At 45.0% G+C, this 14,318-nt stretch overlaps 1 protein-coding gene across 2 annotated transcripts in view; it reads right to left on the reverse strand.

Annotated features, from left to right (window-relative positions):
* Positions 1–14,318, reverse strand: part of PRKCZ (protein kinase C, zeta) — a 29,097-nt gene continuing 14,779 nt past the window's right edge. Inside the window, exons 5-18 of one of the 2 annotated variants that reach the window (XM_009081993.1) lie at positions 11,713–11,798; positions 10,013–10,144; positions 9,117–9,177; positions 8,846–8,898; positions 6,741–6,929; positions 4,961–5,058; positions 4,567–4,653; positions 3,994–4,129; positions 3,423–3,510; positions 2,955–3,074; positions 2,281–2,360; positions 1,606–1,695; positions 718–833; positions 1–499 (exon numbers count right to left, since the gene is read on the reverse strand). In XM_009081993.1, coding sequence (XP_009080241.1) covers positions 412–499; positions 718–833; positions 1,606–1,695; positions 2,281–2,360; positions 2,955–3,074; positions 3,423–3,510; positions 3,994–4,129; positions 4,567–4,653; positions 4,961–5,058; positions 6,741–6,929; positions 8,846–8,898; positions 9,117–9,177; positions 10,013–10,144; positions 11,713–11,798 — 1,424 coding nt within the window. In that variant the 3' untranslated portion in view covers positions 1–411. Of the gene's footprint in view, positions 500–717; positions 834–1,605; positions 1,696–2,280; positions 2,361–2,954; positions 3,075–3,422; positions 3,511–3,993; positions 4,130–4,566; positions 4,654–4,960; positions 5,059–6,740; positions 6,930–8,845; positions 8,899–9,116; positions 9,199–10,012; positions 10,145–11,712; positions 11,799–14,318 lie in introns of both variants that reach the window. The other variant, XM_009081992.1, reaches the window with a different exon arrangement.

Below are 14,318 nucleotides of genomic sequence, written 5' to 3' on the forward strand. Positions count from 1 at the left end.
TAAGCTTCAACACCACCGTAACAGATTTTATTCTTCAGGATGTTACACGAACACTCTTCCACTGGGAGCTCATTGCACCAAAAGTCTGTAGAAAGGGGGTGGATCTCAGAGGTTCTCATCATCTCCTCCTGCAGGGATGCAATGAACATTCCAATCCTTCATGAAACAGGCACGAAATGCAAATTCCTTCATCAGTGAAGCAGTTGTGTCAGTGCCCAGAACGTAAGACTCACCAAGTGGCAGAGGACACCCACCAGAATCATTGTTTTTCCTCTCTTCTTTGATTTTCAGCAGCAGATTTGTTTTTAGCTCATTGGTCTCCACCCAGTGACCAGTCCCATCCTTGCATGCATATACTGGAGTTAAGGATAAAGTCATGTCATTCCCACTGTCCCCAACGAGCTCATCCCTTCATACTGTTTCTTCTGTCGACAGCAACAACGGGTTAATGTATTCAAACCCCTCGAACTCTGACTGATCTATTCGCTTGATTATGTCTCTGAAAGACAAAGGAAAGCAGAGAGTTAGTGCAGGGCACACTGGGGAATCCTCTGTGGTGCAACAAGGCTGATAACTCAGGCAAGGACACACAGAATTTCCCATTTACTGTAACCTGACCAGGTGCTAACCCAAACACATCATCTCTTCTCGGGGATTTTCAAGCAATGTCTAAATTAGTGTCCTAAGGTGCAGCTGATGTGGGGGAGCAGGACATACTCATCATCTGGGGTTAGCTGCACAGGTTCACTGGTGAACTGCGTGTCGAAGTTATCCAACCCGTAATCGTCCGTGATCTGGGGCTGGAAGGGAGGAGTGGTTTGCTTCTTTTCCAGCTGCAAAATAGAATGGGGAAAGGAGAAATGAGAACAAAACTAACCCCAGTGCTTACAACCACATCCTGAACTGATCCTACTCACACCTCCTCAGGCTGCTAAACCCTGGCACATACCTGGGGAACCCTGCTGGGTTTAAAAGTTACATCATTGGTGAATTCAGGTGGGTTTAAATGCACTGCAAGTACAAACACTTCACAGGTCTGAGGCTCCTCATCTTCCACCAGATCCAAACTGGTTCCCTGACATTTCACCCCCTCTGAGGGCTGTGTTAGCACCTCCAAACCTTCCTGTCACAGCAGAGGAGGTTTCTGAGCCACAAGAGCAGTGAAGTGCTGGGATAGCATTCCCAAGGGCTGTGCTAGGCCACACTCCCTTGGTCAGTGGGGCTTGGAATGTTTACTAACAGACCTGTGTGAAATGCCCACCAGAACAGGGAGGCACTGGAATCCAGACTGTCCTTCTGCAGACCTGAGCCTGCAGCACCCAAGGAACACATGGTTCCACCAGAGCTTCCATAGGGTTTCTAAAATCCACCCTACATTTAAAGATGACACCTAAAAGTTGCAACCATTCTCAGAGTTTGGAACCAAGACAGATTTTTGGGAATGAAATCAAGCTGTTCCCATGCTGGTGATGGAAGAAAGTTTGGTTCTCCACCCAGAGAAAGCAAAAAGGCTTTTACATGTATGGAACTGAGTGCAGCCCTTTGCCATGGTGTCATAAATTCCAGAATCCTTCCCCACCCAGAAGCACAAGCAAAGATCCTCACCAGGTCCCAGTCGATGCTGCGGAAAAACGTGTGAGACTTGATATCAGCAAATCCTGTCTGGGGCTGACAGCCAAGCCTTTCTTTGGGATCCTGTGGGAAACACACTCCTGTCAGGCTCCAGGCCACACAGCACACCTTGGCCAAACACCCTGACATGACTCCAGCACTCCCATCACCATGAAACTGCTGCTGGGACCACAGGCTGTGGCCAGCAAGGGACTGGTGTTCTTCTCCCTAACTAGTTTGCTTGGAGTTGAATTTGTAACTGACACTTCTCAAAAATGCATTTACATCACAAAATATGTAGATTTACATCTTTCAAAAAATCTACAAAATAGATTTATTTAGTCCTGTGTAATTCACCTCCTCCTTTTCTCCATTAAATTCCCAGTGGTTCTGCAAGTTTCAATCACCATCATTAACAGAGCTGTAAGTGTTACAGACAAGGGTTTGTAACCAAACCTAGAGTTATCTTTTTCCAGCTTTTAAACCCATCTGTGCTGTGGAATCCCCTGAGTAAATCTGCAGTTAGGAAGTGAGTTTTTAACCCAGAGGATAGCAAGGTTTTATAGATTTTCCTAATAGTAAGCAGATTAACTTCTTAGCTGTCTCACTTTCAACAGGAAGCTCTGACTTGCAGCTCTCAGATGCTAAAAATAAGAGACTGTTATTTACCTTGTTTAAAAATCCTTTTAACACATGGGAAGCCTTGACAGAAAGGAACCTTGGAATCCGGATTGGCTTCTCAAGGATAACTGTTACAGGTCAAAAACAGCAATGTTGGGTTTGGTTGGTGACACTGGCCAAGATTTCAATACAAACACTGTGTTATGTCAGCATGTTCCCACTTGGAAAATGGGAGGATGAGGTAGGTAAAATAATGCACACAAAAGGAGCTACAGTAACTCAAGGCACTGTTAGAGACATTGCAGCATCTCCTAAGAGACATGTTTCCCTATGATCTTTTTCTGCTGTTTGTAGTATAAACAGGAAACAAAACTTTGAGTGTCCTCAGGATAAGTGATTTTAAACAGAAATGGATACCATGAGGCCCTTCAAGAAGACATGGAGCACTGACTTCAAATTCACCTTGGCCTGTGGAACTCCTTCTAACAGAGACACCATTCCAGGCCCTGCCATTTCTGAACTCTGAACATTCTTACAGAACTATTTCACTGTCTGAGAAGGGCCCAACCAAATCAAGCCCTGCATGAAGGAAATACTGTGGCCTCTATCTACAACTGATCTACAGGGAGCTTCGGGATAACCATGGGAACCCTCCCTGTCCTCCTGGAGCTGCTGATGTCCATCAGTTCCCCCCAAAGCCACCCAAACCCCCAGGACTGTACCTTGGAAGAGGTAATCTTCAGTGTTCATGTCTGGATTGTCGGTGATGATGTCGAACGGGGATCTCCCTGCCATCATCTCAAACATCAGCACTCCCAGTGCCCACCAGTCCACGCTGAACCCTGGGCAGCACAGAGCACAGCTCACCAGTGTGACCCACACACAGCAGCACTGACAGCCTAGGTTCACCAGGGGCTGACACTCCTGCTGTCACTGAAGCCACAGACATGATTTACTCTGTCACTGATGTGTCTGAGTTGCCTGAGCTGGGATCACCTGCCTGGAGCCTGCAGCTGTCTGAAAAGTTGCTCTGAGGTCTCTACACAACCTTCTCTTCCCCAGGCTGAACAGCCCCAACAATATGCATTGGCTTTTCTCTATATAATAGCACAGAAACGTGGAAATCTAAAAATAATTGTATTTGAGTCAAGCTACAACTAGAGCTACTCTCAGTTGTTGTCATGACTTACCATATTCTTCTCCTCTGAGGATCTCTGGTGCAATGTAATTTGGTGTCCCACAGAAAGTGCTTGTAGTGTCACCAGGGCCCAAACCTTCCTACAGGCAGAAACCACAAATTAACAGCTGATCTCCTCCTCTGGGAATGTCCCTTCATCAGACAAACTCCCAAGTCACTTAGGGAGTCTGAGGAATTTCCTGTCACAAAGTAAATACTCACAGTGCTCAAAACTGGATTGATCTCACAGCTTATCTTCAGCAAAGAATTTGATTAAAATTTCATCACATGTTTCTAACAACATTTTGCTCATTATTTAGAGATACATTTAAAAAATTGAGTTAAGCATTTTGGAAGTCCTTTTCCAAGAGATGTTGGGGAAAACCTTCTACACGTTCAGTTCCAAAAGTGCTTCCATTCAGCAGTAATTTTCCAGAGTGAAGTTCCTATTCCACAACCAAATTCTGAGCCCAGTGACATCAGATAAATCTGACTTCTCAGCCCTCTCTCAGCCTCCCTGGAGGCAGCATTTGCCTTCATAGCATGAGTGACACCATGACCAAAGGAAGGAAGGAGAATCCTACCTTGCACATGCCATAATCTGTTAGCTTGATATGACCCTCTGCGTCCAGGAGAACATTGTCCAGCTTGAGATCTCTGTAGATGATTCCTCTCTCATGGAGGAAGTTTAGAGCAATACAAATTTCAGCAGCATAAAACCTGAAATTAGAAAGGAAAAGATTCCTATTAGCATTGAGATGGTACAAAAGCTGCTGCAATTCAGGTATCTGTTCCTAAAACATCACTTTATAGGCAAATTTTATCTGTCAACACCTACATTTATTCATAAGGTCACTGACTCTGTGTATCATACAAACAGTCCTTAAATTAGAGATGGGAAATTATTTTTCTCATCCTACTAAGAAAATATTTATCCTACAGATTTGTTCTGAAAACCCCAAGTATGAGATGGAAGATCTGTATTTTCAGTTTCAGAGGGACAGGGAGAGTCAGTGCAGTGCAGAGCTCTGCAAAATGCACTTTTCATCTCCCACCAACACCGTGGTAACCCAAGTGAAGTAGAATGGTTAGATGTTCTGTCAAGCATTGCCAAGGCACCTCAGCCACCCAGAGCAGTGAGCTGTGCCAGGACATACCTTGCATGTTCCTCAGGGAGTTTCCTTTGCCGTTGCATATGAAACATGAGGTCTCCCCCGTTCACATACTCTATGACAAGAAACAATCTGAAAGTATATAGCACAGTTAATAGAATTCAACTCTCCAGAAAAAAACCTATCCTTATCCTTCCCACCTCAGCCCTTTTCACTTCCACTCTTGACTCAGTTCTAGATTTCTCCCCGTTCTATGCTCAGGGAGGCAGCACAGAGCTCCTCTCTCTCCTCACTGCCCCTGGCTCTGTGCAGCAGTGAATCCCTGACAGTGCCACTGCTTCCCCCCAAAGCCCCTGGCTGTGTGATGGCACTGGTGATGCTTAGGAGAAGCAATTAGCACAGTGGTCAGGAGTTTGAAGAGGTTGGAGGTCTCTCTTACCGACTCGTTGTCTGAAAACAGGAATGCAAACCAACCAGGAAGGGGTTACTGGATGCCTGTTCAAACACATGTTTCTCTGTCTGTACCCAGTCAATATCCTGAAACAGAGTAATTGAACAATCAGAACTGCTGGACAACCACTGTGGGTGTTCCCAGAAAACAGCTGTGAGCATCACTGCTGCCTTGCATACACCATCACTGATTTTCCAACAGGCACTTGCAGCTTTCCAACCAACCCAGAGACAAACACAGACTGAGACACTCTTCCTGTCAAGGATGGATGGTGAAACTACAGTGTCAAAGGGAAGAGAAATGTCACTGCCAAATGAAATAAACCTGTTAGGTTTTGTGCTGGGACACAAAGATGACACAACACCTTAGGAGGGTAAACCTGGGTCCAAACAGCAATAAATGTGTCCACCTGATTTGGGTTTTACTCAATGAGCTTCTCTTTAGAAGTCTTTAGATTAACCCCTTCATTAGTGCACTCCTGTATGAATGCATTGCCATCACACCAGAGCACTGCTGCTAACAAAATTAGGCTTAGAACAACTAGCAGCAGCAGCTCAGCTATCTGACTTGCTTCCATCTCACTCCTCTCCAGCATCCACCACCCCCTGCAAAGCACCAGCTCATTCAAACACACTGACACTTGCTGTGCAATTAATTTTCTTTCTCCACGAAACACTTACAAGGTGAATTTTCCATTACTTGCCATATCTCCTGCACTCAGGGTTCAGTGAATTGCCTATCAGTCCCCAGAATTTCACTGTACAGCCTCACAGAAAAGACAACCCAATTAGCTCAGTCTCCCATGCAATTATCTGAGAGCCACTGCTCAAAAAACCTTCTCACTTCTACCTCTGATTCTCAGAAACAGCTGCATAACTCATTAAACAGCACTTGGCTTTAGCTTCTAACTTCTTGGAAAGACACATGTTCAAAAGGAAGAGGTAAATAAACCACACAACAGTCTAATCTTTGTTCTTAAAAAGGAACATCAAATACCTGAGCAAGCCAAAGTGTTTCAGAAGAACTGAGGCCCTGGAGTAATGACAAAGGTGACAGCCAGAGCAACTGACTGAAACTACCAACACAAACAGTGCTTAAAATAGAGCTTTGGGGTTATTTTCCCCTAATATCCTACTTTCAAAACCTTCAGTCTTTCAGCAGCATAAACTTAAAATCTTATCACTAAGGTTATTTTCCCCCCTAACCTGTGCATTTGAGGCCCTGCATTAAAACACTAAGAGGATTGTGCCAGCACTGGAGCAATACAGCCCTGATCTCTGGGGCAGACAGAGCCACAGGGACCTCAGATGGCAGAGACATCACTTTTCAGCTCATGGACAAAGATATTCCAGACTTGTGTGTCACTCGCACATAGGCTCTACCAGCAGGACTGTCACAACAGTTTCAGCTCCGTCGCTGACAGACAGACAATGCTCTGCAGCTACATTCATTTGCTTGGAAAAGATCTTTGATTTCTCTCAACACTAAGGGCACAAATTCCACCCCGTTTGTGTCCTCACTCAGAAATCCACATGCCCAGGTTGGAGTGTTTAACATGTTTGTTTCACCAGGACTAAAGCTAACTGTGGTTAGAACAGGGACCATCTCTCCAGGCTCACACAGACACTTGGTGACACAAGCCCCAGGGCCAGACAAACCCTCTGACAGCAGTGCTGGCTGCAGCAGGAGCTGCTTGCTCAGCTGGATGGTTCTGTTAAAGCACATAACCTTTTCACAACAACAGAACACAAATAACACAGACTTTTACCTCGTCGTCATGGACCAATTCTTTCTTCACTACTTTCATAGCATAAATCTGATCATTCTTTTTTAACCGAACTAGGAGAACTTTGGCATAACTTCCACGGCCAATAACTCTGATCAAATCAAAGTCCTGCAGTCCAAGGCCCTGAGAAATCTTAATTCCATCCATTCCATCGATGACTGGTTTGATATCCTGCAGAAAGAGAAACACGAGACATTTCCATAGCAAGGAGCTATTCAAGCAAAGAGATCCTCAGGCCCTGGGCAGGATTTGCTGAGTTAGCTCTGCTCTGGCACACAGAGCTGAATGCTGATTGCAACACTTCTGGTAGAAATATTTGGTTGCTATTGGTTTTGCTTTTACTAAAAGTCACTGTTTTTTCAAGGCAGCAGTTCAGCCAGTGACTCATTTTCTTATCCCTCCTGGAAAGCAAAGCCTTGAGGAATGAGGTTCTAGTCAAGTTCCTGAACCACAAGCCATGCAGAATCATTCTTTGTATTAAGTCTTTGCTTATCTTTTGCATTCTGACAGATACTGCAGCACTAATTAATACAGGCCATCTAAACCTGAGGCAGATAAGGAATCCCTAATTTGCTAATGAATATACCTGTCTTGGTTCCAGCCTGTGTAACTAACAGCTGTGCTCAGCTCACCGTGGAGCTACCAAAAGCCAAGACCCCTCTGAGCTGCCTGGGAGCATGCAGAGCTCAACTCCTCAAGAGTGGGAACTTGCAGGAAACATTCCACCACAAAAATGTTATTTGAGAGGATAAATTTCATCGTCCTGACTGGGAATGAGATGTGAAAACCTGAGGCTGGAGCAGCTGAACTCGAGAAATGCAGCAGGTACCTGGCCATGTCAGGTTTCACCAGCACATCCCAGGCTTTGACACACTTCTGTGGCCTATTTTTACCTGACCTCACAGCACTGTACTCGCAGACAGATCAGCATTCTGTGCAACTGTGGAAAGTATTTATATAAAGAGTCTTGATCTAGGATTGACTGCTATTAGAAGAGATTGCTCTAAGCTGAAACACTCTCGTCCAAGCTCCCAAAATGCCAATTCCTCTCCATAGGATACCTGCAATTATTTCAGCTCAGAGCAAGGTGGGACAACCAGAGCAGCACAATTCAAGGCAGTTGAGCAAACAGCACCTATCAAGATTTAAACACACACAGAATCTACCTGAGCACGAAGCCCAGAAATCAGCAATTCAAATTCCCTGATGTGTTTTTTATTTATGCCCTTCCATCTCTGAACTGGAGATGAAACCTGAAGACACAAGGCTGAAAAGAAGGCACTGACCCAGGAGCAGGAGCTACTCGAGGGTGAAAGGAATGGAGTGACAGGCATTGTGGTGGAGGCACAGGAGGAAAGGTGCAGCCTTGCTGGAAGGGGAATATCAGCCTGACTGCCACTGCTCTGCAGAGTGTGTCCCACTTATCTCAGACATGCCAGAAGCACTTCCCAAAGAAAAGTCTTGAAGTCCTTTAGAATTGAAGCATATTTGGATTTTTCAAACTGCTTTAAGGGAGCAACATTCTCGGAGTGCAGAGATTGTGCCTGACTGCCTCTGAAAGAGGTGGGAAAACCAAGCTGAAGTGTGTGCTGTTCTGCACAGGAGCTGTCTGAGCTGTTAGGTATTATTTATGTGAACTCAGAGAGGTGGATAGTTAATGTGCTATCAGAGTGAGCCAATGCTAGCCTGAGGCTGACAGGGTGAACATCCATTAGGGCCAGCACACAAGACAATGTCACAGCACCAATACAGTCAGACCTTCTGCTAAACCACTGCTATTCCAACATAAATGGAAGGCAGGGAAAAAAGAAAAAGGTATCTTGGCTCATGACTGGAATAACAAGAACTGAATACAGAGGAAACCTGAAAAAAAAAATCCAACCAAATTGGAATAACAAGAGCTGAATACAGAAGAAACCTGAAAAAAAAAATCCAACCAAAATGCTGATAAAATTCTCAACTTTCAGAAAATACAGATTTTTTCAAAAAGCAGCATAGAAACCTGACCAAGTCATTGGACTGGTTTGTAAGAGCTGAATGATTAGGAGTATGCAAATATGAAGTGCAAGTACATTTTAAACACATACCTCAGAGTCATCTTTAATGGTGTCGTGTTTCCGGCTGGAAGGAATGTAGGGAACTGGAAAAGACACCAAAGCAGTGTTAAGGTTAAGGTTAAAAAGACCTTCCTTGGAAAACATTTCAAAACTGATACACAGCAAGATGACTTGGTTGGTTAAGGTCAGTTTGTTTGACATGCTAAGGGACAGTTGACCAAATTTTATTGTTGTAATGAAGAGGAGTGAAAACTGAACCTCCAGATGGGGAAACACAAACTCCAAAGGGACAAGTACTCACTTCCATCAGTTTCTTCTGAAGGGAGATCAACTTCATCACTTTTGTCACCTAAGCGAGGTTCCTGGGAAGGCATGACCGAATCCTGGCCCAGCACAGCAGGACATGGGGAAGGAAACCAAACTGGTTAGCTCTGAGGTCAGGACCTCTTGCCACATCCCTGCAGCTCCCTGACAACTTTGCCCCTGTGGAACTGAATCCTGAGCTGTGTGTGCTGCAGGACACACCCAGCCCAGCAGCACCCTAATGCTGTACCAACCCTCCCCTCAGCTGTCTCCTGGGAGTGTATTTTCCTGCAAAGTCCAACCTTTTGTTCCTTCTAAGGCTTCTGAGTGTTTCTCGTGGCACCACAGCAAAGCAGCAGGATGTTACACACTGCATTTAGAGCTCTGCCATATTCCTTGGCTGCTTAATAAAGGCACCAATTGTTGTCACTCATTATGCAATTGGTAAAGATCACAATTCCAGAGAGTTCTATAGTACATGTGGACACTGGTCTCATTCATGAGACACACAGACTATTCCAGGAGGTAGAGCAACATGCATCAATTAATTGGCAAAGAATCTGTAGTATCAGACAAGTCACATGCAATAGCACTAAAGAAAATACCGTAAGTTTTGAGGTGGGAAAAACAGGATCCAACCAGTAGTGAAATATTGGGGATGACTGTGAAAAAAGGACTAAAATTTAGGGATAGAGATGTTTGAGTGTTTAAATTAACCCCATCCTGGCTAAAACCAGGACACTAGGAAAGACAGCAGCATTGCCACTGGAACCTGTGAGGATCACAGAGAAGATGAGAACAGTACAGGAGAAATTTGATTGCTTAGGACACATTCACCAACAGCAACAGAGGTCAGAGTGAGCCACCTCAGCTTGGTACACGGTGCAAACTTACCATATGCCTTTTGCAGGTCAGTGGGACAAGTATGTGACAGCGTTTATGGACCAACAACTTGCAGTTGATACACTTGTAGCCTTGCCTTCCCAGCCCCCATATCCTTTCACTGCACTGGCCACAGTATGCTCTCTGAAAAAGGCACAGCAGAATTCCATCACCAATCCCCCTCTGCAGCTGAGTGGTTCTCCAGAGCAGCAAGAATCCAGCCCAGTCACCTAACAGGTGGTTAGCAGTAAGCACTGTAGAATATCCAGGGTTTCCCCCAAACCTGAAGGTTATTGCACTCAGAGTTCAGCTAAATACAGTCCTTCTTGTAATGAACATAACTAAAAAACACAACCCTTAGCACACGGAATACATTACAGTGTAACATTAGAGAGTAGGTCTATTTAGAACTTCAGGTTCTGACAGAGGTCACCCAAACAAAACTGCCAGGAATGTGTCCTGCACAATTGGGTATAAAACACACCCAAAGTGACTGTGCTGCATAATTAAACCCCCATCTATCAGCCCTGTTGTCAAAACTCTGTATTGCACCAAACATCAAAAATAGATGTTCTTTTTACACATGGAACCAAATGAATTAAACCCAAAAAAGGACAAATGAAGGAACCAGACTGTGGTGTACCAAGGCACAGATTTCTACAGTCTCTTGCCCCACACCAGACATTCTGCTGCTGCTTTACCAGGACAGTGCAAGTCTGTTCCTCCAGGAACTGCACGTTGCAGTGTGGTCACTCAGCTCCTCAGACTGGTGAGTCACACCACGTCCTGCCCAAAACTTTTGGCTACTCTAAATCCTTACTAGTGGTGTCAGAGTGATGTAAAAAATAGCAATAGGAAAAGAGCTAATGGCCAAAGAATGGAGCATTTTTAAAGATGGTTTTCTGTATTGCCTTCTTGTATTTTGGTAGTTGTAGGAAACAAGAGTTAACTATATCCTCCCTACATTTTAAAGCCCCTTAACTACATTTTAAGGGGCTTTTCCTTCTTCCAGTGCAGTTTTAGGGGTGGGGAATGCTAGGAAAAAAAGCTAATTTCATTTTTTAACAAAATGTTGCTGCAGAATGAAGGAGTTAACTCCCCTCTCTGCACTGTCTGAGTGGAATCTCCGAGGTGCACACTACATTTGTGTATATGCTGCAATACTCAGGCAATAATGGGCTAAGTGCAGGAGGTGTCTCAGCCTTAAAGCTACATTCACTTGCTTCTGTGGATTAAGTCAGATTCTTAAAAGACAGCTATATTTTGGCTCAATAAACCAAGCTTTTTTAATTCTTGGATTCTGTAATACCCAGATTTGAAAGAGTTAAGTTACAGCTCCTGGTATGAGCTTCAAGAACCATAAGAAGTCCTGAAGGGAAAAGATTGTGCTGACAGGCAATCCAAGTCACATAAGGAAGACAGAGGGGAGAAGCTGCTCCAAGTTGCATCAGTTTAAACAGCCACAAACCCATTTTTTCAGAGACTTGAAACAATTCCCCCCAATCCCACACGAACTCCACCCCAGACTCAAACCCTTCCAAGTTTCCCTGACCGTTCCGACCCGGATAACACCGCGCGGAGCGAAATGTCACACCAGCAGCATCTTGCTTCGCCTTTCTCTGCAGCACTCCAGCACAGAAACAGCACAGCCTGAGCAAAACAATGAGCACAGAACATGCCCCAAGCCCAAGGTTTTCTGCAACAGTACTCACTCTGTTAAAGCGTTTGGCCTGGAACAAGTGCCCATTCACTCGGTACAGCTTCCTCCATCGCCGGGCGCCGCGGCGGTAGATGGACTCTAGGGAGGCAAGGACAGAGGTGTAGAGCAGCAGCATAGCAGCACAGCAGCCCCACACACACTGCTCCAAGAGAGCTGTGCCTGGGCACACTCCTGCTCTGCTCGTCCCTGGGGGTTGGTGTTTTTAAAGGCTGCTCTGAGTGACAGCTCGGCCAGGATGTGCTCTCACCGATGCCTCTCCCTTTCCTCCAGCTCTGTCTCTCTTCCCTCACATGATCATAATCCTGTTACAGCTCCTGGGCTGCTCCAGCTCAGGTGAGAGGACAGAGCTGTTACAGGAACAGCTCCTCGGGAAGTGACGCTGCTCTGGGTCACCTTCCCCCGACGCTCAGGGGATGTTTGGGGTCAGCACACAGCACATCACAGAGTTAAACCTGCTGCACTATTCCACCTCCTTTCTACCCCACCATTACCCCAAATCTCTCTTCTTCCAGGCAGTTCAACTGCCATTATTTCTAATATATCCTCATCCCAACAAGAAACCATTTAACCTCTTCCAGCCAGGATTTCCCAGGGGCCAAACACCGCAGTGCCCAGCATCACCACGGGTTATTCTGGCTGTCACTTTTCACATCCAGATGGGCAATTTCTTTGTGAGTGGCTAAGCAGAGAGTTTGAGAGTTGATAACAAAACCTGTTGTGCCACAGGGTCCCACCTAGAGCTGCAGTGGTGACACAGCCAACCTGTGGCACACAGCTGGGACCAGGAGTTCAGCTGGGTCCAGGCTGGGTCAAAAGACTCCGACAGACTTGACTGATAAACACCCTGCTGAAGCATTAAATTGCACATTTATAATCCTCAGGAGTTGATGCAAGAGCATCTCAAATGTCATGTTTCACATTGCTGACTTCCAAGTGTTAAACATCCACAGCTCAGCAAGGAAAAAGTGTTTCTTAAATAGAAACCCCCCCAGACATTTTCCCTGTGAAAAGATAATGCAAGTAGTAAAAAGTTTCTTTGTTGAGAAATGATTCTAACATTATACTGAGCAAGCCAAAACTCACAGGGTATTGACACACAATGTGTGAACACTGACTGCAATCCTGGCTCTGGTTTTAGATCCTCTATTTCTGTACTTCCAAGGGAAGGAACATACAAGTACTGAAGTTTCTGTGACTCCACAAATCTACAGTGCCAAATCCCCAAACATTCATCCCTACTCCATTTGCATGTGCAAATGTTTACTGTGCAGGCAATTTGAGACAGATATTGCACTATTAAATGAACTGTTAACAACTGGGGAAAGCCTGAGCAGCTTCTCAGAGCAGCTGAATGACATGTACTGCAGATATTGCACACCACGAGGTGGCAAAGACACAGCCACAGAACAGAGCTGTGCTCCTGGATATGGTTCTCTGACTCAAACAGCTCTTCAAAATCTGCCAAACACCAACTTTTCTCCTCCTAAGTGCAAAGAAAATTCAAATGAGAACACAGCAAAAGTACTGCTAAGTTTTTCACTGAAACAAACTCCACTGGAAAACTCTTCCACCGTTTGTAGGGTGACTTTTCACCAGGAGGAAAACTCTTCCCAAGGGTTTCTTCCAAAATAGCTCATTAATTCATTAGACAAAGCACCATATGGAGACAACCTAATACATCTGTGAGCTGAACATTAGCTTATCACTGACGTGAGGAATATTAAGTGAATGATAAGTTAACGAGCAGCTTGTGCTGATGAGGTCTGTAAATAAAGGAGCAAGTCACCTCCCTAATTAATGATAAATATTAAATCAAAGTCAGGGTTTGATATCATAGACTTGTGAGGCAACAATCTAACAAAAACTGACTGAACACAACAGAGCCTTCAGGAGTAGGAACCCTCACAATTCCCCATGGGAACTGCAGTGGTTCTATGCAGGGGCTGAGGCTCATTCTCTGCCCCTAAAAGAGTTCCAGGTAAGAGAGGAGAAAACAGAGATCACTGAGACACACCTTTCTATCACAGGTTCTATAATTACTCTTATACTATAAGATTACATTTCTGTGACAGAATAAAACATTCTTGTTCACTGAGGACCCAAATCTGGGACAAGTGGCTGATCCAGCACATGGCTGTGCTGCCAGAGAGACCTCAGCCCCTGGAAAACTGAGCAGGCAGAACCTGAGGGATGAGGACATCCTCCCTACAAATTCCCTCAAGGATAGTGGTAAGTTATAAAAAGGAGTCTGGGTTTTTAATACCATTGTTATTTCAAAGCGTTGTCAGCTATACAAAAATCCTAACTGGAGCAAGGAAACCACCTTGAACAGTGCCTGGATTCACAAATGGCAGGGGGTGCACACCTGGAATTGGGAAACGAACAGTTTGTTGTCAGTGTTGTGTGAACAAAGCTCTAACCTTGGTTTGCATTTCACCCCTGCACTGCCCATGGGAAAAGGACACTTAGGACCCCAAACCAAAGGTTTAGGTCCATGTTTCAACAACACTTTGGAATAAAGCACGTGAGGCATTCCAGGATTCCTGCTAAGCAAGAACTGAACCAGGATTTTGCAGGCAGGATTGATCTCAGCTGTGT

The sequence above is a fragment of the Acanthisitta chloris genome, unplaced genomic scaffold (genome assembly GCF_000695815.1).
Source record: "Acanthisitta chloris isolate BGI_N310 unplaced genomic scaffold, ASM69581v1 scaffold10499, whole genome shotgun sequence".
NCBI lineage: Eukaryota > Metazoa > Chordata > Aves > Passeriformes > Acanthisittidae > Acanthisitta > Acanthisitta chloris.